Genomic DNA, 23,534 nt, shown 5'->3' with positions numbered 1-23,534 from the left:
CCGAGGAATCTGAGGAAATTGATGGCTGGGAGACTTTAAAGTTTAACCACACCACTTTTAAAATGGGTCTGATAGAGAGTGCATACCTGTCGGGACCTGATGTGAGGGTGAGATAATATTTGCAAACGGTAAACTATATAAATGTGTGCTATTACAGGAAGTAGGGAAAGAGGCGAGGAAGTGAAAGAACTTAAAGTAGGGACAAGGGCTGGGAAGCGGGGAGAGAAAAGCGGGGGAGGGGGACAAAAGAGTGACAGTCCCACGCCATATCTCTCAGTACAACTTCTGAGAATTCCAGCCCCGGAGAGAGGCCGAGACGCCCAAGGTCCTCGGCTGGAGGCCGCGCCTAGGGCGGGTCGCTCCGCAGGTGGGGCCGGGTGGGCCGGGGGCGGGTCCTCGCAGCCGTCAGTTGAGTATCGGTTTTCCGTTCGCGGGCTTTCGGTCCACAGGAGACGGGACAACCTCCGCTCTCCTGATCCTGCCGCAGGCTGCGCAGGGCGGGTTGGGCCTTCCGTGGGACGGAGACGAGGATGGGGGGCGGCGGGATGTATCACCCAAATACCAGCGGGTGAGTCGGCGGCCGAACCAGCCAGGCAGGTCCGGTGGAGTATAAGAGCGGGAGGGAGTGGCGGGCGGCAGACGCCTGGAGACCGTCTCAGACGGCGGAGCCGGAACCCAGCGCAGTCCCCAGCCCTCACCAGCCCGCGCCCCGTCCGCGCTCCTCCGCCCCACCATGGCCCGGGGTCCGGGCCTCGCGCTGCCGTGGCCGTCGCTGCTGCCGCCGATCCTGCTGCTGGCGGCGCTGATCGGCCACGCGGCCGCGCAGGACAACTGCACGTGCCCCACCAACAAGATGACCGTGTGCAACCGGAGCGGCCCGGACGGCCGCTGCCAGTGCCGCGTGCTCGGCTCGGGCCTGGAGGTCGACTGCTCCACGCTCACGTCCAAGTGCCTGCTGTTCAAAGCGCGCATGAGCGCCCAGAAGAGCGGCCGCGCGCTGGTGCAGCCGAGCGAGCACGCGCTCGTGGACAACGACGGCCTGTACGACCCGGACTGCGACCAGCAGGGCCGCTTCAAGGCGCGCCAGTGCAACCAGACGTCTGTGTGCTGGTGCGTGAACTCGGTGGGCGTGCGCCGCACGGACAAGGGCGACCTGAGCCTGCGCTGCGACGAGCTGGTGCGCACCCACCACATCCTCATCGACCTGCGCCGCCGCCCGGCCGTCCGCGCCTTCAACCACTCAGACCTGGATGCCGAGGTGCGGCGGCTTTTCTGGGAGCGTTACCTGCTGCACCCCAAGTTCGTGGCGGCCGTGCACTACGAGCACCCCACCATCCAGATCGAGCTTCAGCAGAACGCGTCGCAGAAGGTCGCCGGCGATGTGGACATCGCCGACGCCGCCTACTACTTCGAGAGAGACATCAAGGGCGAGTCGCTGTTCCCGGGCCACAGCGGCCTCGACGTGCGCGTGCGCGGAGAGCCCCTGCTGCTGGAGCGGACGCTCATCTACTACCTGGATGAGAAGTCCCCGCAGTTCTCCATGAAGCGCCTCACCAGCGGCCTCATCGCCGTCATCGTGGTGGTCCTGGTGTCCCTGGTCGCCGGCGTGGCCGTCCTGGTAATCACCAACCGGAGGAAGTTGGGGAAGTACAAGAAGGTGGAGATCAAGGAACTGGGGGAGATGAGAAAGGAACCGAGCTTGTAGGTACCGATGGGGCTGGGGTGGGGTGGGGTAGGGTATCGGATTTCAGCAAGGTCCCAGACCCAAGTGAGTCACGCTTCTTGATTCTTGGCCCCAAGGAGGCCTTTCTCCCCCCAGATTCCTGCCTCCCCCCACCGCCACCAAATTTAATAGATCCTGTTCTCTGGGTCACCTCTTTCTGACTTCTGTCCTGAAGGAAGCATTTCTAAAATTCCTCCCCTTTCTGTCCAACCAGAAACCTGACTCGAAGGGTTAAGGGAAGTTTGGCATCGGGTTATGTATAAGGGTCAAGTGTTTGTAGGACAACTCAGCCTCGTTTACAAGTGACGCAAAATCAATGCTGAAGGCTAAATGCGTCGAGATGGGCAACAGCGCTTTTACTGTCTTGGGTTTAAGTTATTTGATTAGCGCCACTTGTATTGTGGCTTTCCTGATGAGGAGTTCGCAACTTGGCCCCGTGTAGTATCCTCATTTACCATCGTTTGTACTGATATTACCGACCACACATGCTTGTCATCGGGAAAGAAGCCTGTTTCAGCTGCCTGAACACATTTTAGATGTCTTTGTTTGCCGGCAGACTTTGGCCCAGAAACTCAGCATCTGTTCTTCAACTTGCCCTTATTACAGCTGATACTAGTAATGTTTCTTCTGTAAAATGTTTGTATATAGGTTGTCTTTGATAATGCTGTTGTGATTTTTAAAATAAAAAAAAAAGAATGTAATAAAAAAGGCACAAACCAAAAGATGGAGTTTGTGAAAACTTGCTCCAGGTTTATATCACTTTGGTCTCCTCTAATTTCCCACTACTCAGATTTCTTATTTCAAATTCTAACACTTTTTAGCAGGATGGGTCATTTCCTATAGCCACTCTGGTGTTTCTGAGGTCCCTGAACTGGCAAGTGTAAACACAGGTCTTTCTAAATAAGATTGTTTGGAAACCCCCTGCAGGAGGGTGGGTCTGAGGGAGGAAGCTAGAACTAGCTGCTGTTGTTGGGAAAGGGGACCAACTTCAGGTTATCTCTAAATGAGAATTCTCCCTTGGAGAAGGACAACTCTACCTTTGTTTCAGGAGCTGTATCTCCTTTGAATCCCTGCCATACTTGGAAGTAGCTGTGCTATTCCCATTTAGTCCTTGGCAATTGACTTAATCCCAAAGTATTGCGGCTCTGAGTTAAATGACTTTCTCACATAGTCGTAGCCAGTCTGTAGAGGGCTTATGCTCTGGCTGTGTGCATGTGCACACAGTCTGTTTTCCTAAGATTCTACTAGTAATGTGCTTTAAAAACTTTTACTTCATTTTAGCTTGTCTCCTTCACATTTATCTCCTTGTTTTCACTCATTTATGTGAAGCGGGGTGTGTTAGAAGGTCACTGCGGGGTAGCCTACAGGTAAACAAATGACTGCAATTCCTGGGAAATTGCTGCAACAATGGGTGTGCACAAAGGACAGGGTGGTTGATATATCCAACCCCAAATAGCTAGATCCAGGATATCAGTTTCTTCCCTGGAATCCATCCCACGTTCCTCCTCCCACTTCCACTGGGTGGTCTATGCCGACCACTCAAGAATGAAGCACCAGTACGAACTGGGGCGAGGGAGCTCTCAGCTGCTGCCTCGGCAGCTTGGGGCTGTGTCTGGTGCGTGCTGGTGGAGTGATACCTTATGATCGCCAGAGTCTCTAACTCTATAAGCATTCCTGCTAGGGAGAAATGCCCACCAGGCTCCAAACATCCTCTCAGGCTAAAATGGGGCTTAACAAGGGGAGAAGGCTGATGTGGGTTGGCTTCCCCAAAGTGGAAAGGACAGCTTAAGTGCCTGAGGATAGAACGGGAAACTTAACAGAGTGAAACCACTCTCAGGCAACCCCCCCCCCCACCCCGCCCCGCTCCCACCCAGGTCACTGAATTCCTTAGCTAAAGGGACCTTGGCAATCACCTCTAACCTAGCCTCTCATCTTACAAATGAAAGGGTTAGTGACTTCTCAAGATTAATGTTTCTGTGGCACAGCTGAAACTAGACAGTCCCTTGATCCCTCGTCCAGTATTCTTTTCTTTACATCACACTGCCATTGTTTCAAGAGTCACTGCAAAAAACTATCACTTGGGACTTCTCAGGCAGTCCAGTGGTTAAGACTCCATGTTTCCAGGGCAGGGGTCATGGCTTCGATCCCTGGCCAGGGAACTAAGACGTGGCCAAAACAAAAAAAACAAAAAACAATCACTTGACTGCCCAGAAAATAAACAGATTAAGGATTGAGTGGGCAGCTGAACAAAGGAAAAAAGTCCTGAGAAAGCCCATTCCTTCATCAGAATGTCACTTCTGGATAATTTCTAAATTTCTGCATTAATTCTGGACTATGAGTCCTTGCACTTTATTGCACTTCATGGTTCTAAAAGCACTTTCACATGTGTCACCTCTGAGTCATTGGTTTACTGGTAATAACCCAAGTGTTGACAAACCTGAGTTCAAATCCTGCTCTACTGGGCAATAAGTCACTTAACTCTCCCGAGTTTCCTCATCTGTTGAAAACTACCAATCTCTGTCTATTACAAAAAATTAAATGAAGGTAATTGATAGGAGTGCCTAGAATGATCTGGGCACTTAGAGTTCAGTATATCTTAAATTTTTTCCTCTCCTATAGATTACATCCATTTCACATGGCAGAAAACTGAGGTCCAAATAGACTGAGTAACTCATGATCACACATCCTCCATGTGCCAAAGCCAGAGGTTAGAACCTTTGTTTTGGCTTTCTGGCCCAGGTTGCTACCCCAGATACCAAACAGGTTGAGACACCTTTCTTATTCATTTCCTCCAAGGAAGAGCCCCTCATGCTCTGTTCTGAAACTCAGCTTGCCTCTGCCAATCACAGGATTATATTATCCAGAACCGACTATCTGTAGGGGTTTAGTCTCCACCTCCAGATTTCCAGCCCCGCCCCCCAAATTAACATTTACTGTTTTGGGCACAGGCCTGGGGCTGCCCTTGGAAGGAATGTAAAGAGCAGGTGTGACCCACCTAGCATGTCACAACTTGTCTTCTGAGCCCTGTGGGAGGCTCATCTGATTTCCTCGTTTGGGTCACACGGGGCTTTCTCCACTCTTGCTATTTCCTTAATTGGAGCAATTCTTTTTTTTTTTTGGCCACACCTTGCAGCTTATGGGATCTTAGTTCCCTGACCAGGGATTGAACCCAGGCCCTCGGCAGTGAGATCACCAAGTCCTAACCACTGGACTGCCAGGGAATTCCTGGAGCAATTCTTTAAATCATGTAATTTCTCCCTGCTTACATAGTTTTGGCTTCACTGTTTCTCAAATAGAATCACAGAATGTCAGAGCTGGAAAAAGGATCATTTAGTCCAAGACTCCATTCTACGGATGAAGAAACTGAGGCCCAGAGAGGAGAATAGATTTACCCAACCCGAATTTTCAACCTGAAGGTTCCTTTTCAACCTGAATTAAATATGTCCTGCCACTCCCTTCTGGGAGTTTCTGCTGAAAGATCAGCTGTTAACCTTATGGGGATTCCCTTGTGTGTTATTTGTTGTTTTTCCCTTGCTGCTTTTAATAATTTTTCTTTGTATTTAATTTTTGATAGTTTGATTAATATGTGCCTTGGCGTGTTTGTCCTTGGATTTATCCTGTGTAGGACTCTCCGCACTTCCTGGACTTGACTGACTGTTTCCTTTCCCATATTAGGGAAGTTTTCAACTATATCTCTTCAAATAATTTCTCAGTCCCTTTCTTTTTCTCTTCTTTTTCTGTGACCCCTATAATTAGAATGTTGGTGCATTTAATGTTGTCCCAGAGGTCTCTGAGACTGTCCTCAATTCTTTTCATCCTTTTTTTTTTTATTCTGCTCTGTGGTAGTTATTTCCACTAATTTATCTTCCAGGTCACTTATCCATTCTTCTGCCTCAGTTATTGTGCTATTGATTCCTTCTAGAGATTTTTAAATTTCATTTATTGTGTTGCTCATCATTGTTTGTTTGCTCTTTAGTTGTTCTAGGTCCTTGTTAAATGTTTCTTGTATGTTCTCCATTCTATTTCCAAGATTTTGGGTCATCTTTACTATCATTACCCTGAATGGTTTTTCAGGTAGACTGCCTATTTCCTCTTCATTTGTTTCGTCTGGTGGGTTTTTATCTTGCTCCTTCATCTGCTGTGTGTTTCTCTGTCTTCTCATTTTCCTTAACTTACTGTTTGGGGTCTCCTTTTCACAGGCTGCAGGTTCGTAGTTCCCGTTGTTTTTGGTGTCTGCCCCCAGTGGCTAAGGTTGGTTCAGTGGGTTTTGTAGGCTTCCTGGTGGAGGGGACTGGTGCCTGTGTTCTGGTGGATGAGGCTGGATCTTGTCTTTCTGGTGGGCATGACTGCATCTGGTGGTGTGTTTTGGGGTGTCTGTGACCTTATTATGATTTTAGGCAGCCTCTCTGCTAATGGGTGGGGTTGTGTTCCTGTCTTGCTAGTTGTTTGGCATGGGGTGTCCAGTACTCTAGCTTGCGGGTCATTGAGTGGAGCTGGGTCTTAGCATTGAGATGGAGATCTGTGGGAGAGCTTTTGCCATTTGATATTACATGGGGCCAGGAGGTCTCTGGTGGGCCAATGTCCTGAATTCGGCTCTCCCATCTCAGAGGCACAGGCCTGATACCCGGCCAGAGCACAAAGACCCTGTCAGCCACACGGCTGAGTTAGAATTCAGGCTTCTTTTATACTAAAAGGGGAGAGCATATGGCTGGTCGTTGCACACTGCTTGGTGCTGGGATCCCTTGCAGCGGTCCTCCTAGGTCTGGTCACAATCGTGCGTGTATTATTTAGCACTCTCAATAGGGTCTGGAGCAACGTCATCAACACATCCAGATTTCTGCCATGAAACTTATTAGTAGCCACACTAATTGGTATAACTAGACCATAGATAGCTGTAGGCCACTTCAGGTCAGTTTTGTCATCAAATGGGTTGGCACCAAACTTTCAAAACAGCTTTCAGTTTTCAGAGCATTCTGAATTTGTGGATAAGGGATTGTGGATCTGTATAAATTATGGTTTAATTTTTGAGGACTTTTTAATATGGGAAAGTGCTCACAATATATTGTTAAGTGAAGGGCAGGGGGAATAGTACCAAAGTGACACAATGACCCCGCTCCATTTTTAAAAAGAAAAATGGGAACACATTTGTAATTTAAATGCAAAATTGGCTGTTTTAAATCCAAACTGACCGTAACTGCTTTTGTTTTCCTCTTTTTCTCTTCTTTCTGTTTTTAATCTTCAAGTGCAATGGTATCATTTTTATCAGTGTAGAAATCAATCATTATTCCACTTGGTTTTCTTTGAACAGTCTGCTGGGATGGGAGAAAGGGAATCCCTCCTTGGCCACCGCCCATCTGGTGAAGCAAAGGATAAGCCTTTGGATTTACAAAGGGAGGCCCCTCGCTTGGGGAGCAGGAGAAAGAACCCAGACTGATTTGTATTAAGAAGTGGGAGGATATATTTTTGGAGTTGGGTAGAAGCTGGGGGATGAGGGTGAGGAGAGGATGGAGAGGCAAGGAGGAGAGATCATTCAGCATGGGGTTGACCCCTGTATTCGTTTCCTGGCGCCGCCATAACTATGCACAACAAATGTAGTGGCTGAAAAATAGTAGAAAGTAATTCCTCACAGTTCTAGGGGCTAGAAGTCTAAAATCAAGGTGTGAGCAGGGCCACGTGCTCTCTGGGGCTCTAAGGAAGCATCATTCCTTGCATCCTCTAGCTTCTTGGCGCTCCTTGGCCTGTGACAGACAGTTTCAATCTCTCCTTCCTATGGCTGTCTTTCCTCTGTGTGTGTCTATGTCCAAATTTCCCTCTTCTTATAAGACACCAGTCATTGGACTGGGCTGCACTGTAGTTTAGTATGACCTCATCTTAACTTGATTGCATCGCAGAAGAACTTATTTTCAAATAAGATCACATTTATAGGTTCCAGGTGGGCATATATTTTGGGGGGATACTATTCAACTCCAGCCAGACCACTAGTGTGTGATTTGACTAAGCACAGGAAATTCTAATATTTCATTTCTTTTAAAGGCAGTGCCTGCCGAATGAATGAATGAATGATGGATACGGAACTGCGATGTAAATTTCCTCCTTGTCTTTACCCCCAGATTTTCAGGATAAGTCAGCTATGCAAGTGTGGAAATCAAGGAAAAGGCATCTCTTTGTTTCTGTGGGATAAAAAGGGGACACCCGTGGTAAGTGAAATCAGGAATCCCGGAGGAGGGACCCTGAGAAGGTAAGGCCAGGAGTGTCCCTGGGGGCAAGAGCCAGGATCTGAACTGACACCTGATTACAGATACACACAAAATAAAACACAAAGATTCATCAGTGGGGATACTGGGGCTTTCCATTTTCTCCAAATATACTTTTACATATTTTCCAAATTTTCTATGATGCTTATAATTTGCTTCAATAATCAGGGGGGAAAACATTATTTAAAAGAAGGACAATTCAAGGTGAGGTATTATTTAGATTTAAATCCAGATCTTCAGAAAATGCCTAAGGAGCTGGCAAACTGAGTTCTTCCTTTCTTTAGTCTCATCAGACCACTTAATACTATTAAAGCAATAATCTTCATCCTCCATGAGTATAATTATCCTCTTCAAATTATTCCCTTTGATCAGCCTGTGTGTTTTCAAAAAATTATTATTATAGTTTTATTAAGAAATCCCTAGGTAAAAGTAATTACCAGTGTCTCTACTAAAAATTAATCAGGACATATTACAATTGTCCAGTAGCCACACACACACACACACACACACACACACATACAGCAGCCATAACTTATATTTGGTCATAGCCTACTTTACCACACTTTGAAAAACAAATGAAGATTCAAAGTTGCGAATGAACAGACATTTGACATCTACTACTTTTCATCATTATGCTAGAAACCAGAATAGAGCAATAAACAGAATTTTTTTCTGTTCTCAAAGATCTTACATTTCAGCACAGAGGTAGTGTTGGGATAGGGGAATAAAGTAAACAGGCAAGTACAATCATGTGAGATAACTGTTGTGATAAGGGAATGCTGGGCTATGAGAACATCCATCAGGTAAAACTGATGTAATCTGGGGTGGAGGTGGGGATCAGTTTAGGGAAGGTCTACTTGAGAAAGTTTAAACTGAGACCTGAGGATAAACAGGAATTTGTCAGGTATAAGAAGAAGAGAAGGGGAAATGGATCAATCAAGGAGGAAAGCAGGTATGTAATACTTGATTGTATTATTAAGAACTATTTCAGGTGCAAGTGTTTGTTAGCAGCTAAACTCAAACCAGTTAAGCAAAAGGAATTTGTTGACTCATGTAACTGGAAAGTGAAGGACAGGTATTAGCTTTAGGCATGGCTGGGTCCAAGGGCTCAGATAATGTCAGGTTTCTGTTTCTCTCTTTATATCTTTATTCTGCTTATGGCTTGGCTTTCATTTTCTAGGCCAACTTCCTCCTCATCTAGGGCAATAGGGCCACCAGCAGCTCCAGTCAAGTATTTTATTAATTTAAGAACCACACAGAAGAACTTTTTCTCCTTCAAATTCCCATTGGAAATAGTTTTTGTAGATCTTAACTAAGCTAAGGATCTTGAGAGGAGATCATTCTGACTTAAGATGGGGCCTAAATCCAATAACTGGTGTCCTTATAAGAAGAGAGGACACAGAAACACAGAGAAGATGGTGATATGAAGACAGAGGCAGATAATAAGAACCTGCTGTATAAAAAAATAAATAAAATTCTAAATTTCCAAAAAAAAAAAAAAAAGACAGAGGCAGAAACTGGAGTTATGCATCTCCAAGTCAAGGGGCTCACCTGTACGGGAGCGTGTTAGTGGTTTCATTCTGGGATTTGGAGTCAGGAGCCAGCTTGGGTCTCAGAGCCACCACTTACCATCTCTTAGTAGGAAAAACATAAGCATGGAGTGCTGTTGGTACACAGAAAAGTGGGGCAACTCACCAGGCCTGCTGCAGATGCGTGCAGGACTCGCCGGAGGGTGTGATTTCTGCCCTGTGTTTTGAAGAATGCATTAGCCAGGTGACAGTAGAAAAGGCATTTGTAGTAGATGCCAGTGGTGCCCACACATATCTCCCTGGATGTTGGTGTCTGGCCCATAACTCTGCACACGCTGGTTCTACTTGCAACAGCCAGCATCTGCATCCCTCTTCTTGAGGCTTTTGGATCCCTCAGAAGCATATGCAAGATGCCGCAAGTGCAGAGAATTAATCGCCCCCAGGACAGCACTCAACCAATGACTGGCTGGAGTTGGTAGATAAATAGCCAGGCGACTTTCTCCTCCAGTTAGGAAAACTCTGTGTGTTACATAGTCTCCCCACACTCTTCAGAGAGACTCCACTCCCTTTGACCCTGTCTGTAACTAGTTGGTTAATGCATCATGTATTGGCTTGTTTCCTTTTCCTGTCTCACTTCTCTGCTCCTCAGCTGGTGCTCCCTGGGATCATCTCCCAGATAAATTACTTACGTTTGATTCCTTGTCTCAGGGTATCCTTCTGAGGGAAACCCAAATTAGACAACATTCCACATAGAAAAGACAGCATGTGCAAGAGCATAGGAATATAAGCGTGGACATCTCACAACACATTTAAGGGATTATCCAAATTATTTGAGAATCTGCTGCCTGGTCTCCTGGTCTAATGGGTAAATAATTATCCAGGGCTTAGAAATAAATGGGTACCATGTTGTGATGATCCCTCTTTTATTTTGGGAATTGTTGGAGTCCGGAAGAATGGCTGGGGATTGTTAATTTTCCCTGGAGCCCTCACACCTACACAGTGCCTGGTGCATAGTGTGCACTCAGAAAGTATTTTTTTGAAGTAATGAATTGTATTGTGTTGAAATTGGGGTATTACAAAACTCCAGGGCTCACTCTACAACACCCATTCATTAAATGTTTATTAAACAGAACTGAAGGACACTGGAAAGCCAAAGGAAAGCCTCTCTTTGAACAGGCATTGTGCCACCTGGAGGAGGGGGCCTTTGCAGGCACTGGTTGTGTGCTATAGAATTTTGAGAACTTTTAGTTAGGGTGCAAGGTTGTAAGCTGAGTTCTTTGTAAGAACAAAACAACAGAAATAGTTTAAATGTCCACAACAGGGGAATAATAAGTTAAGTGGTGCAATATCATTTCCATAGAACACTAGGCAGTGATTAAAATGAATTAAGTTATCTCTATACATTGATATATAAATTTCTCCAAGACTTGCTGTTCAAGCGATAAACTGAAGTCACAGAAAATACATATAATATGATGTCATCATGTCAAAAAAACTCACGAAAATACACCCCATATCTTTGCTTGTTTGAGAGGCAAACTCAGCTACAGATTGAGTGGGATGCTGAGATGATTTTTAAGTCCCTTCCAGTTCTGATATTCTGTAATTCTAAGATGACAAGTCAAAGTTTATAGTTCCTTTAGAAAGTATACTGCTTTGACTCATATAAGAAAACTGTAAAGCTTTATGGAGGGACATAAAAGAAAACCTGGATAAATGGAGACACATGCCAGCTTCCTGGACTGATAGAGTCAACATTGCAAAGATATCAATTTCTTCAAAGTTAATCTAAGTTTAAAAACAACAGCAATAACAAAATCAAAGTCTCAATGCATTTTTGGTAGGGGAGGACTTGAAAAAATTTCTGAAGTTCATCTTAAAGGTGAAATGTATAAGAAGAGCCAGAAAATATTTGAAAGTAAAATCTATATTGTGAAGTTAGAATAATTAGAATCTTATACCAATACCAGAACAGACAGACAAAGGAAAAGATGTGGGTATTTATGAGAATTTAGTATGTAACAAAAGCAACACTTCAACTGAGTCAGGAAAGGATGGGCTGTTCAATAAATTGTTGGGACAGTAGTTACCCTGGTGTCCTCACCATGGGAAGGGCATATGCATGTGTCTTTTGGAAAAGCTCCACTGGCCTAATCATTCAGAAAATATTTTAGGTTATATTTTTCTATTCTACTTTGCACCAAAATAAATTCCTAGTAGACTAAAGATTTAAGAACAAAGTCGTTAAATATTGATACTAGAGGAAAATATTGGTAAATACATAATTTTGGGATTAAGGCAGACTATAAATATGACCTCAAAGGCAAAAACCAAAATGAAAAGATGGATAGATTTGTCTATACCACAATTTTAAAAATTATTTATATATGCAGACATGAATTAAAATTGAAAGGCAACTGTCAAGCAGGGGAAATGTTTGCTACGTGAAGGACAGACAATTCTTAAATATATAAAATATTTTTACCAGTCGATAAGATAAAAATGAATGTTTTTATAGAAAAACGGGTTAAGGCATGAACAGACAATTTGCCAAAGAAGAAATCGAAAGAGCAGATAAGCATAAAAAATTGCTTACATTGTTAGGAATCAAAGGAATGCACATTAAAACAACAGTAAGAAATGTTTTATCCTATCAAAGTTTTAAGTATTTAAAGTAATTTTATTTTATTTTAATTCTTTTTTTTAAACATTGCTTCTTTTTTTAAAATTATTTTATTTATTTATCAATTTTTGGCTGCACACGGGCTTTCTCTAGTTGTGGTGAGAGGGGGCTACTCTTCGTTGCAGTGCGCGGGCTTCTCATCATGGTGGCTTCTCTTGTTGCGGAGCACGGGCTCTAGGCACGTGGGCTTCAGTAGTGGCTCGCGGGCTTCAGGGCACAGGCTCAGTACTTGTGGCTCACGGTCTCAGTTGCTCTGTGGCATGTGGGATCTTCCCGGACCGGGGTTTGAACCCACGTCCCTTGCATTGGCAGGTGGATTCCTAACCACTGCGCCACCAGGGAAGTCCTAAAGTAATTTTAATTTTGCTTTTCAAGAAGGTTACGTATCAAAATGTTAACAGTGATTATCTCTGGGTAGTGGGGTTAAGGGTACTTTTTTTTTTTTTTGCTTTTCTGTGGTGTTACTTTACTTGTGCAGTAAAGAAATAGTAGTTTGCACTGACTCTTAGAAAAGTGCTCAGCTGGGATCTCTGGAGAACTAACCTCTGGAGAGTGAGCAAGGACGTGTCCAAGCTGTGGCTTCCTCCTGGGCCCAGCCTGGAGCTTGCTGAGCCATACTGAACTCTCTTGGCCCCCAACTTCAGGAAGTGGGTCTGGTTGGCTGCTGTTTATACAAGGGGAATGAGACAGAGGTAGGGAGAGCAGTCAGCAAGCTAGTGCAATGACAATCCATGTGGCCATTTATAAAAATAACACACTGGAATGTGGTGTGACAATTCTATTTGGGCAAAAGAAAAAGAAAGAAAGAAAAAGAAAAGGGACTTCGCTGGTGGTCCAGTGGTAAGACTCCCTGCTTCCACTGCAGGGGGCACAGGTTCAATCCCTGCTTGGGGAACTAGGATCCTGTATGCCACGCGTCACGGCCAAAAAAAAAAAAAGAAAGAAAAAATTATAAGTTATAAATTTAAAAAATGAAATGGCCTGCCTGTTCATGCTATATGAGAAGAAGAAGGTAAAAAAGGAGAGGAAAGTTACAAAGTCAAATGTGGATGGAGAAAATACTAAGCTAATTTTTGTTGGAGTGGAATATGCAAATGAAGATGCGGCAACTGTCCATGTGGGGGGGCATTTCAGATGCAGAGCCAGCCATCTCCAACATCTGGAACAGTCAGGCCTAGCACGTATTCAAGAAAAAGGAAAGGCCACTTTAAGTCAAGACTGCCCGTGCCTTGCAGACAATCAAATATGTGACCCTCATCAAATCCTGTGCTCATCTCACCTGGCTGTCAGCCCGAATCTAGATCAGCAGAGTCCTCTTGTCTGTTGAGCTTCTGTCTACGCCTGGTGCTAAAACAATTCATCCCTCATAATTCTTCAGAGTTAGTCTCTCCTTTAATTCAGTATTCAGTTTCCAGTACTTCCTTTAGGAGGTGAGATTGAAAGTCTTTCTGTATCAAAGCAGCTTCTACTTCCGGAGAAAACTGAGTTGCCTTCGGTTGGGTTCCCCAGAAACAGATTCTGAAAGAATTCTTTGTGTGCAGAGTTGCTGGAGAGGAAGGGAAAGAGGATTGGGCAGAAGAAGTGGGGCTTCTCCGCCAGTCCCATGGAGACCTGGGATGGCCCTGCAGGGTTGTCCTCAATTAAAATCCAAGGGTCAGGCCTTTGTCCCCCCAGATTAACCAGTCATTGGATGTGCACTGTCCCTGGAGAGAAGGCATATTCTTGGATGAGGCAGGTGTCTTCATCCAAGGGAAATCTCCTTAGAGGAAGCCATCTGAATTGCTCTGGCAGACTCTAGAAGAAGGAAAGAAAAGCCCAAGGGAAGTGGGCTTGCTGGAATGATTTATTTTGTGGAGCCAGAAGATCAGAAAGAGGATTATGTTCCACTGGAGGCCCAAAAGACAGATAGTATACAAAGACGGCAAGGAAGGCACTGATGAGAGGAGTACCAGCTAGGGATGATGGTAAGAGAAGCAATCACAGGGCTGGGCTTGATAATATCCAGGAGGATGATAGCATCCTGAAGTAATAGAAGCCAGGTGGTGGCTTTAACCACCAGAAGTCTGGGGGCTGTGATTACTATAACAGCTGGCAAGGTCAAGGGAGCAGCCTTAGGGGGCTTGATCCACAGAGGTTGTGAAGGTATTTAATAATACAAGGTGTCCCTAGGGGAAAACGTAGATGGGCCGCCAACTGGTTCTGCTTAACATCTATGACCAGAAAGACACAGGAATGGAGGAACAGGGCTTCTCTGGTGGTGCAGTGGTTAAGAATCCACCTGCCAACGCAGGGGACATGGATTCGAGCCCTGGCCCGGGAAGATCCCACATGCCGCGGAGCAACTAAGCCTGTGCACCACAATTACTGAGCCTGCGCTCTAGAGTTCGTGTGCCACAACTACTGAGCCCGCGTGCCACAACTACTGAAGTCCACGCGGCTAGAACCCGTGCTCTGCAACAAGAGAAGCCACTGCAGTGAGAAGCCCGCACATCACAAGGAAGAGTAGCCCCCGCTCGCCGCAACCAGAGAAAGCCCGCGCACAGCAACAAAGACCCAACACAGCCAATAAAATAAAATAAAATTAAATTAAAAAAAGAAAAGAATGGAGGAACAGGAGGCTCAGAGTTGTTACCCCAATAAAAAGTCATGTTCTTTGCTTAATTCTCACATCTGAGTCAATTTTCAGACCCAGACCACAGAACCCATTGACCAAAGAGGTGGCTGGGTCCCTAGGAAGAAGAACCCTAAAACACTGAAACAAGTATTTACAGTAATGATTGCTCCATGGCCTATGACCATTTTCTCAGCTGACTATATATTGGGAAAAGAGGAATACCCAGACATTTCCCAGGGTCTGAAAGGATCTTGTTACTCAGAAATCCAAGTGTTATCAAGTCCTCTCTCTAAGACTGGGGACTTCTAGGGGTCAGGTAATAAGCGGAGTCCTGGATAACATCCAGCTTACAGTGGGTCCCTGGGCCTATAGACCCATCCAGTGGTCATTTCCCCAGACTCTGAGTGCATAACTGGGAGTATATATATATTGGGAAACTGAAGGAAGCCCCACATTAGGTCCTTGGCCTTGAGTTCTCATGTGGGGAAGACCAAGTGAAAGCCTCTGAAACTGTCCCCTCCCTATCAAGTCGAGATAGTAAATCAAAACCTGTATTTCATCCAAGGGGAAGTGGGGGATGATGGTGGAGTTAATGCCCATGAACAACCCAAAGGATGGTCGTCCCTGTCATATTTCCATTTAGTTTGCCTGTCTGGCCCCTTCAGAAACCAGGAGGATGGCTTACAAACTACTGAGGACCTAATCATGTAATAGCCCTGATCACAGCTGTTGTGTCAGCTCTGTGATCCATCATAGTACAGGATCTGGACCACCTGGTCAACCCACAGAATGTCACACCTGTTTCACTGATGACATCATGCTAATCAGGCAGGATGAGCAAGAGGTGGCTAGTATATTGGAAACCTTGGTAAGAAACATGCACCTCAGAGGGTGGGAGATAAGCCCATGAAGATTCAGGGAACTGCCCCTTCAGTTTTTAGGGAACCAGTGGTCAGAGATATGCCAACATAGTTCCTTTAAAGCAAAAGGCAAATTACACAATATAGACAAGCAAGATAAAAGAAAAAAATACTTTAAAACGCTCTAAAAGTGATACCTAAAAATAGTGTTTACATCCTTTAGGATGTTCTTCATTGTGCATAGAATATAAATATAACAAACTGACTTTGAAATTATGGGATCATGTCAATATCTGATATTTATTTACTTGTTTACTTGCTTGTTGTCTCGTTCTTCACTATGATATAAGCTCTATGAAAGTAGGGTCTGTCTTGCTCTCTGTTTCCCTGGCACTTGGAAGGCACTTGGTGCCCAGTAAATACTTCTTGGTGGAATGAATGAAGTGTACTATACACATCACTTTGTAGCCAGCTATTTTCAACTATCTTCCAGATGCTTCAGGTTATTCTTCATCTTCCTTAGAATGTGCCATGTGAAAACAGTTTTCACAGCCCAAAGACTACTATCAGTGCAACTTCTGAACCAAAAAACCTTAGCCTTTTAGCAGCCCTCGAATCCCCTTCCTTTTGGTCAGCACTGCCTTAGAATCTACAGCGGGCACAGCCTTGCCTGGATCACTCATTAGATGGACCCAAGTCAGGTTCCAAGACCTGAGCAAGTGAAGATGTTTCCAGGCGAGCAGCTCTGCCTGCAGCCACGTCCCTCCTCCGGCCACGCGGGGGCGCTAGAGCGCCACAGTTCATAAGGGATCGGGTCTCTCTGGGAGGAAGACTCTGGGCGGGTGTATTGACTACCCGGTGTGGGCGGAGCCAAAGGCGTCCACGTCCGAGGCGAGGGCAGGAAGTGAGGAGGCCGGGCTTCTTTGGCGGGGCGTACGCTTGCGCGTAGGTCGGGTCAGAGGAACCTTCGCTTTCGCCACTGTTAGGGTCTGTCCTGGTTGGGGACGCCTTTGCACGGCTATTAAGAGTGGGCCGGGCCCAGGGGAGGGGGCAGAGTACGGGAGTTGGGGTGGAGGGAGCTTGGAGGGGCGCTGGGGTTAGGAGCGGGGACACTTGGGGGCTCGTTTGGGTTGGGGTGGCGAGGCCTGGGGTGGAGGAGGGACGACGGGGAGCCGGGCTGGAGTGAAGCACGAGGGCGGCGTGTGGAGTCTGGGGAGAGGGCGAGTGGGAAAGGAGGACGTGGCAGTAAAGTCTCCTTTTCCCGCCTGATCCCGTCCTTGTGTTGAACTGCGGGGACCCCAGGGTGTTACCCTGGCAGCGCGGGAGTTGCAAATAGGCAGGTGGCTGCATTTTTCCGGGAAGATAAGCTCCCTCTCCTCCCAGCCTTCTCATTAGCGGCGCTTTTTTAAAAGTTGTGGTTCTTTTTACCGCAGTATCGTATGCGTCACAGTGACACCTTCACCCGTAGAAGACCTCTTCCAGCCGCTTTTGGCATCTTGAGACTCAAACCATCTCTTTTACCTGTCCCTCTTAAAGCAGAGAAAGTAAAAGTTTTCCTACCCAAACCCCGCAGTGAAAAATAGGAAATTACCTGTCTCAACAGTTGTAGGGTATTTGAATAATTTCTTCATGAACTTGTCTACAAATTCACTTTTTGTGCTCCTTAAATAATGTCACTTGCCTGTGTAAAGTGGAACAACAGTTGTGTTGCTCAATGAGAAATTTTAGTCCAGGGAGATGAAAATACTTCATTGGGAATTCAGGGATTGAACAACTATGGTGACTCTGACCCATGCCATGTAACCCTCACGAAAAGGATTTGGGTTCATATCCATCCTTCTCAGCTGTGGTGAAGGGGTGCAGTCTGGCATTTGGAAGCTTAAGAACCAACTCTGTTGCCTTCTAATTTATTATTATTTTTTTAAGCCTTCCATCATGTGTGTACTTTGCTTGAATGATTATTTTAAAGTACATGTGCTATTTTTGCCAATCTGACAGTTGTTTCCATAGAAACTAGGGAAGAAATAGTCACTTTCAGAAGAGTTGTTAAAACTGTCTTCCAGGCTTCAGCTGTGAGTGCCAGTGAGCGCTGTACTTGCTCATTCTGAGATGGTACTTAAAGAATTAAGGATCTGAAATGTTCGTAGAGGCTAACAATCCAAATTGTTTAGTTTTCTCACATCATTAATTTAGTAATCCTGGAAGTCTGCCAGCTATGTTTGTTGACCTGCTACAGTTCTTTGAAGAGGATGTGTCAGCCCTGATTCTTCCTTCTGCTCTGTATAGTCTAGTGATTGGATCTTTGAACATGTATAGTTTTCTTCTCCCATTCTTTACCCTTTCTTAAGGATACAGCAGGGATTACAAAATATCAGGCACTATTTCTGTTTCAAGTGACACTTGTAGGTGATATAAATGATAGCGTTTTTGCTTATATATGTACTACATACAGTGTTTGGGGCTTTTGCTAACTTCTGTGTCAGTAGAATACTTTAAATTTCACGTTAGTTGTGAGCTGTGAGCAGGAGTTTGCTTGACATGTGAACAGAGCTAAGCAGTGTAAATAGACCTGCACAGACAGATGAGAGCTTTTCTTTTCTGAGAGGTGTAAGTAAATCAGTGGGTCTGGAGCTTCGGAATGGGTGAAGGAGGGGTAGGGAAGGTGCCTGGAGAAACAGTGGGAGGTGGTATTATGAGGGGCTTGGTCTGCAATATGCAGTTTATTGAAGCCCATGGAAATCAATGGTAATTACAAATATAGTTGCCTTTATTGATTTGGGGCTTACAAAAGTAATAACATATCCTGTAAAAGTTTAAACAGCGCGGAAATATATGAGATGGAAATACTGAATCCCTTACAACCATCATCCTGCCACCCCAAATAACCACTGTGAATGGTTTGGTGTGTATTCCTTTAGATTTACTTATATTTGTATATACTAGTGTGTTTTAAGCATTACTGAGTATGTAAAAAATTTGAGTTATTTTCAAATAATTTGATGTATAGATAATACTATTTATGAAAATTGATGTTCTGAAGCATCTTTCCAGATAATATTGTATTAGCCTAGACTGAGTTAGATTTATGTATTTTTCCCTGCAACTTTTATTATGAAGATTTGAAACACTAAAAAAAACTGAAAAAAAATTTAATGAGCACATCTATAACCACCACTTAGATACAAAGGTTGTTAGCATTTTTCTGTATTGCCTTTATGTCCTGTGTGTATGTCTGAATGTATTTTTATTATAAAATTTGAAAGTTTTATTCATCATGAAAAGAGAGTTGAGCAAGCATTTCAGGTATAAGATATCCACCTACATAACCACATCTTTATCACCTAAGAAAATAAGCAGTACTTACCTAAAATAACCTGAAAGCAAATTCATATTCAAATTACCCCAATAGTTCCAGTTGTCTTCTAAAACAAATTTTTTTCTTTCAAATTAGGATCTAATCAGAGTTCACACATTGCATTTGGTTGTCTCTTTTTAGTACCTTTAAAAAAAATAGCTTAATGTATAGTTGATATACAATAAGTTGGACATATTTAAACCGTGCATGTTTTGACTTACGTGTATATCTATGAAACCAGCAACACAACCACAATAGTGAACATTTTAGTTGCCCCCCCAAACTTTGTAATCCCTCCTCTTGCCCCTCTTTACGTTTCCATCCTCTGATTTCTCTATAAGTATAAATTAGTCTGCGAACTATATATTGTTATATATAGTTAGTTTATATATATATAAACTTCAGTTTATATTATAAAGCTGAAATCATAGAGCATGATTTTTGGAGAGAGAGTAGTGTCCTTTCCTGTGTATCTTTTTCCTGTGTATGAGTCTGGCTTCTCTCACTTGCTAGTGTTTTTGTGTATTGCTCTTGTATTCTGCCACCTTAAACTCATTCTAATAGGTTTTTTTTGTAGATTTCTTTGGATTTCCTGGATAGACAGTCATGTTATCTAGGAATAAAGATCATTTTACTTCTTTATTATCTGGATGCCATTTATTTAGTTAGTTATGTATCTATTTAATTCTGTTGCACTGCCTAGCATCTCCAGTATAATGTTGAGTGTTGAGTGGTGGGAGCAGATATCTTTGCCTTGCTCCTGATCTGGGGAGGAAAGTATAATCTTTCACCAATAAACGTACTGTTGCCTATAGGTTCCTGTAGCTGTCCTAGTTACTGAGTTTTTATCAGGGTTGGTTGTTGGATTTTATCCATTGCTTTTTCTGTGTCTTTTGAGATGATCATGTAGTGTTTCTTTCTTCAGTTAGGGTGAATTACATTGATTGATTTTTGAATTTTTATTCAACCTTGCATTCCTGAGACAAACCTCACTTGGTCATGAGGTATTGTCTTTTTAATATATTTTTGAATTAGATTTCCTGAATATTATTAAGAAGTTTTGTATCTATGTTCATGAGGGATATTATTCTATAGTCTTCTTGTAATTTTTTTTCTGTCTTTGGTATCAGGGTAGTGCTGGTCTTATGGAAGGAGTTGCAAACTATTCCTTTTTAATTTCTTGGAAGAGTTTATAGAGAATTATTATTATTTCTTCTTTAAATGTTTGGTAGAATTCCCCAGTGAAGCCTTTTGGTTCTGGAGCTTTCTTCGTGGGAAGGTTTTTAACTATAAATTCAATTTAAAAATTGGGTATAGGGCTCTTCAGGTTGTTTATTTCTTCTTGAGTGAGCTCTGGTAGTGTGTATTTTTCAATGAATGTATCCATTTAATCCAAGGTGTCAAATTTAAGATTTTCTCTTTCATTGGTTTTAAGAAATTTGATATACCTTGAAGTAGTTTCTTTTGTGTTTCCTGTGTGTGTGGTTTGTTAAACTTCTTGGATTTGTGGGTTTACAGTTTTCATCAAATTTGGAAAATTTTGGTCATTATTTTTTCAAGTTTTATTATTCTTTTTTTCTGTCTACTATCCCTCTCCATTTTTCAGGGTCTCCATTTACACATATATCAGGTCACTTGAGTTATCCCACACCTCAGTGATGCTATATGCATTTCTTAAAGTCTGTTTTCTCTCTGCATTTCATTTTGGATAGTTTTTTATTGATACGTCAGTTCATAAGTCTTTATTTATACAATGTCTAATTTGGTGTTAGTCTCATCCAGTGTAATTTTTATCTAAGACATTATAGTTTTCAAATATAGAAATTCAGTGTCCATCTTTTGAAAAAATATATTCCATGTCTCTACATAACATGTCCAAACTTTCCTTTAACTTCTTAAACATATGCAATATGTATAACTAGTTTAATATCCTTGAATTCCCAGCTTCATCTCTTTAATTTAGGAGGACCATTGGGCTGCGCTAGGTTTCCCCTCTTTGCATGGTGGCCTAGAAACTCTCTCCAGGCAGAAGGCTGGGGCAGTTGTAGGGCTCGCCTAATTTGTTTCCCATTTCTCAGGGATGACTGTTCTTCATTGCCTGATGTTCAGTATGTTGAAACCATTGTTTTACTTATTGTCTCTGTTTTTTTTTAAATTGAAGTATAGTTGATTTACAATATTGTGTTAGTTTTAGGTGTACAGCAAAGTGATTCAGTTTGTGTGTGTGTATATATTTCAGATTATTTTCCGTTATAGGTTATTTCAAGATGTTGAATATAATTCCTTGCGCTATACAGAAAGTCCTTGTTGCTTATCTGTTTCATGTATGGCTGTTTGTAACTGTTAATCCCATACTCCTAATTTATCCCTCCCCCCTCCCTTTCCCCAACAACCGTAAGTTTGTTTCCTATGTCTGTGAATTTGTTTCTGTTTCGTATATAGACTCATTTGTATTATTTTTTTGGATTCTAAATATACATGATATTATATAATATTTGACTTATTTCACTAAGTATAATATTCTCTGGGTCCATCCATCTTGCTGCAAATGGCAGTATTTCATTCTGTTTTATGGCTGAGTAATATTCCATTGTGTTGATGGGCACTTGGGTTGTTTCCATGGCTTGGCTGTTGCAAATAGTGCTGCTATGAACATTGGGGTGCATGTAGCTTTTTGAATTAGGGCTTTCGTCTTTTATGAATATGTACCAAGGAGTGGGATTGCTGGATCATATGGTAGCTCTGTTAGTTTAAGGAAGCTCCATACTGTTTCCCATAGTGGCTGTATCAATTTACATTCCCACCAACAGTGTAGGAGGGTTCCCTTTTCTCCACGCCCTCTCCAGCATTTATTGTTTGTAGACTTTTTGGTGATGGCCCTTCTGACCAGTGTGAGGTGATGCTGGATGTGGTTTTGATTTGCATTTCTGTAATAATTAGCAATGTCAAGCATCTTTTCATGTGCCTGTTGGCCATCTGTGTGCCTTCTTTGGAAAAATGTCTATTTAGGTCTACATATTCTTTCTGTTCTTTTAGTTATTTTCAGTGACAGGATAAGTCCCTTTTACTCTGTATTGACCTGAATCAGAAGTGCCAGTATTATATTTGAAAGGAACAAATTTGTATTTTATTTTTATTTATTTATTTTTACATATATTTTTTTTTAGGTTTTTTAAAAAATATTTATTTATTTAATTTATTTTTTTGGTTGCGTCAGGTCTTAGTTGCGGCATACAGGGTCTTTGTTGAGGTGTGCAGGATCTTTTGTTGCAGTGTGTGGGCTTCTCTAGTTGTGGCGTGTGGGTTTTCTCTCTCTAGTTGTGGTGCTTGGGCTCCAGGGCACGTGGGCTCTGTAATTGTGGCACAGTGGGCTCTAGTTGAGATACACTAGCTCAGTAGTTGTGGCGTGCGGGCTTAGTTACCCCACGGCATGTGGGATCTTAGTTCCTGGAGCAGGGATCGAACCTGCTTCCCCTGCATAGTAAGGCGGATTCTTTACCACTGGACCACCAGGGAAGTCCCACAAATCTGTATTTTTAAAAATGCATTTTATGTTAGACTTTACTATTCCATTAAATACTCTTTCCCCCCATTACTGCCAATTGCTGAAACTTCATGCTGTTTTTGTTTAATCCATTTCTTATTCCCCAACTAATTTAGCTGTTAAAATAAAAACAGACTCCCCCAACTAAAATTAAAAAATGAAACGAAGAAAAAAATCCAGATTTTGAAAGTACATGTTGTTGAGTTAAAAGTTAGTAAAACCTCTTTGGTTTTTATTGTTAAGAGGAGTTGCTGCAGGGGGCAGTGAGTTGAAACCCAAGGTAATTTAGTCAGAGATATGTTAAAGGAAGAACACCTTTTTCATAAGTGTTATATTCCCAGTTTCGTAATAAGTATTTTGCTTAGATATTTATAGTTTATATTTTGTGTTCCAGATAATCAAGCAAAACAAAGATGAGCTTCATCTGTGGACTGCAGTTTGCTGCTAGAAACTGTGTTTTCTTCCGATTTAATTTACTGACCAGCTGGAGAAAATGTAACACACAAGCTGTAACCTCACTGGACTGTCATCAAGTGAAAATTAACAATATAGTAAATAAGTCTCTGGGCCTGGGAGTAAATCAGGGTGATAGATGGACATTTTTGCCTGAAAACGTTCATTTCTGTAGGACTTTTAATAACAAAAGAACAGGCTTCCTCTTGAGCACCAGAAGTAAGGAAACTTGGATGATTCCCCAAAAATGTACTGCGTGGAATAACTCTTTCTCAAGACAGCTACTGATGAAAGACGTTCTAGTAGTTCCTGCGCTTTCAGTGGTGCATCCTCTAAACTGTTTACCCATAAGAGACATCAGGAGTTTCCATACTTCTCCACGGTTTCAAGCTGCTCCGGTTCCTCTCTTGTTGATGATTCTTAAACCAGTGCAGAAGCTACTGGCTATCATTGTGGGCAGGTAAAATGCCCTTTAAAATATAAACTCTTATATTAGAAAGTATCTGTAAAACTCACTTT

At 43.0% G+C, this 23,534-nt stretch overlaps 2 protein-coding genes across 6 annotated transcripts in view; both read left to right on the top strand.

Moving 5' to 3' along the window:
* Window positions 1–641: 641 nt before the first annotated feature.
* Window positions 642–2,472, top strand: TACSTD2 (tumor associated calcium signal transducer 2). Its single transcript, XM_079942334.1, has one exon. The coding sequence runs from the start codon at window positions 734–736 to the stop codon at window positions 1,703–1,705; it is 972 nt and encodes a 323-aa protein (XP_079798460.1). The 5' UTR covers window positions 642–733; the 3' UTR covers window positions 1,706–2,472.
* Window positions 2,473–16,577: 14,105 nt separating this feature from the next.
* Window positions 16,578–23,534, top strand: part of OMA1 (OMA1 zinc metallopeptidase) — a 139,180-nt gene continuing 132,223 nt past the window's right edge. For 3 of the 5 annotated variants that reach the window (XM_079922724.1, XM_079922721.1, XM_079922725.1), the window contains exons 1-2: window positions 16,600–16,650; window positions 22,957–23,475. In XM_079922724.1, coding sequence (XP_079778850.1) covers window positions 22,976–23,475 — 500 coding nt within the window. In that variant the 5' untranslated portion in view covers window positions 16,600–16,650; window positions 22,957–22,975. Of the gene's footprint in view, window positions 16,651–18,543; window positions 18,566–22,956; window positions 23,476–23,534 lie in introns of those variants that run through there. The other 2 variants (XM_079922722.1, XM_079922723.1) reach the window with 2 other exon arrangements.

The sequence above is a fragment of the Stenella coeruleoalba genome, assembly GCF_951394435.1.
Source record: "Stenella coeruleoalba genome assembly, chromosome: 1".
In the NCBI taxonomy this organism is placed as follows: domain Eukaryota; kingdom Metazoa; phylum Chordata; class Mammalia; order Artiodactyla; family Delphinidae; genus Stenella; species Stenella coeruleoalba.
The sequence above is the reverse complement of the archived record's forward strand: the minus strand, read 5'-3'. Positions and strand labels throughout refer to the sequence as shown.

Bases quoted from the DNA above. Each gene is read 5' to 3' on its own strand.
- TACSTD2 (XM_079942334.1), top strand. From the start codon at position 734: ATGGCCCGGGGTCCGGGCCTCGCGCTGCCGTGGCCGTCGCTGCTGCCG.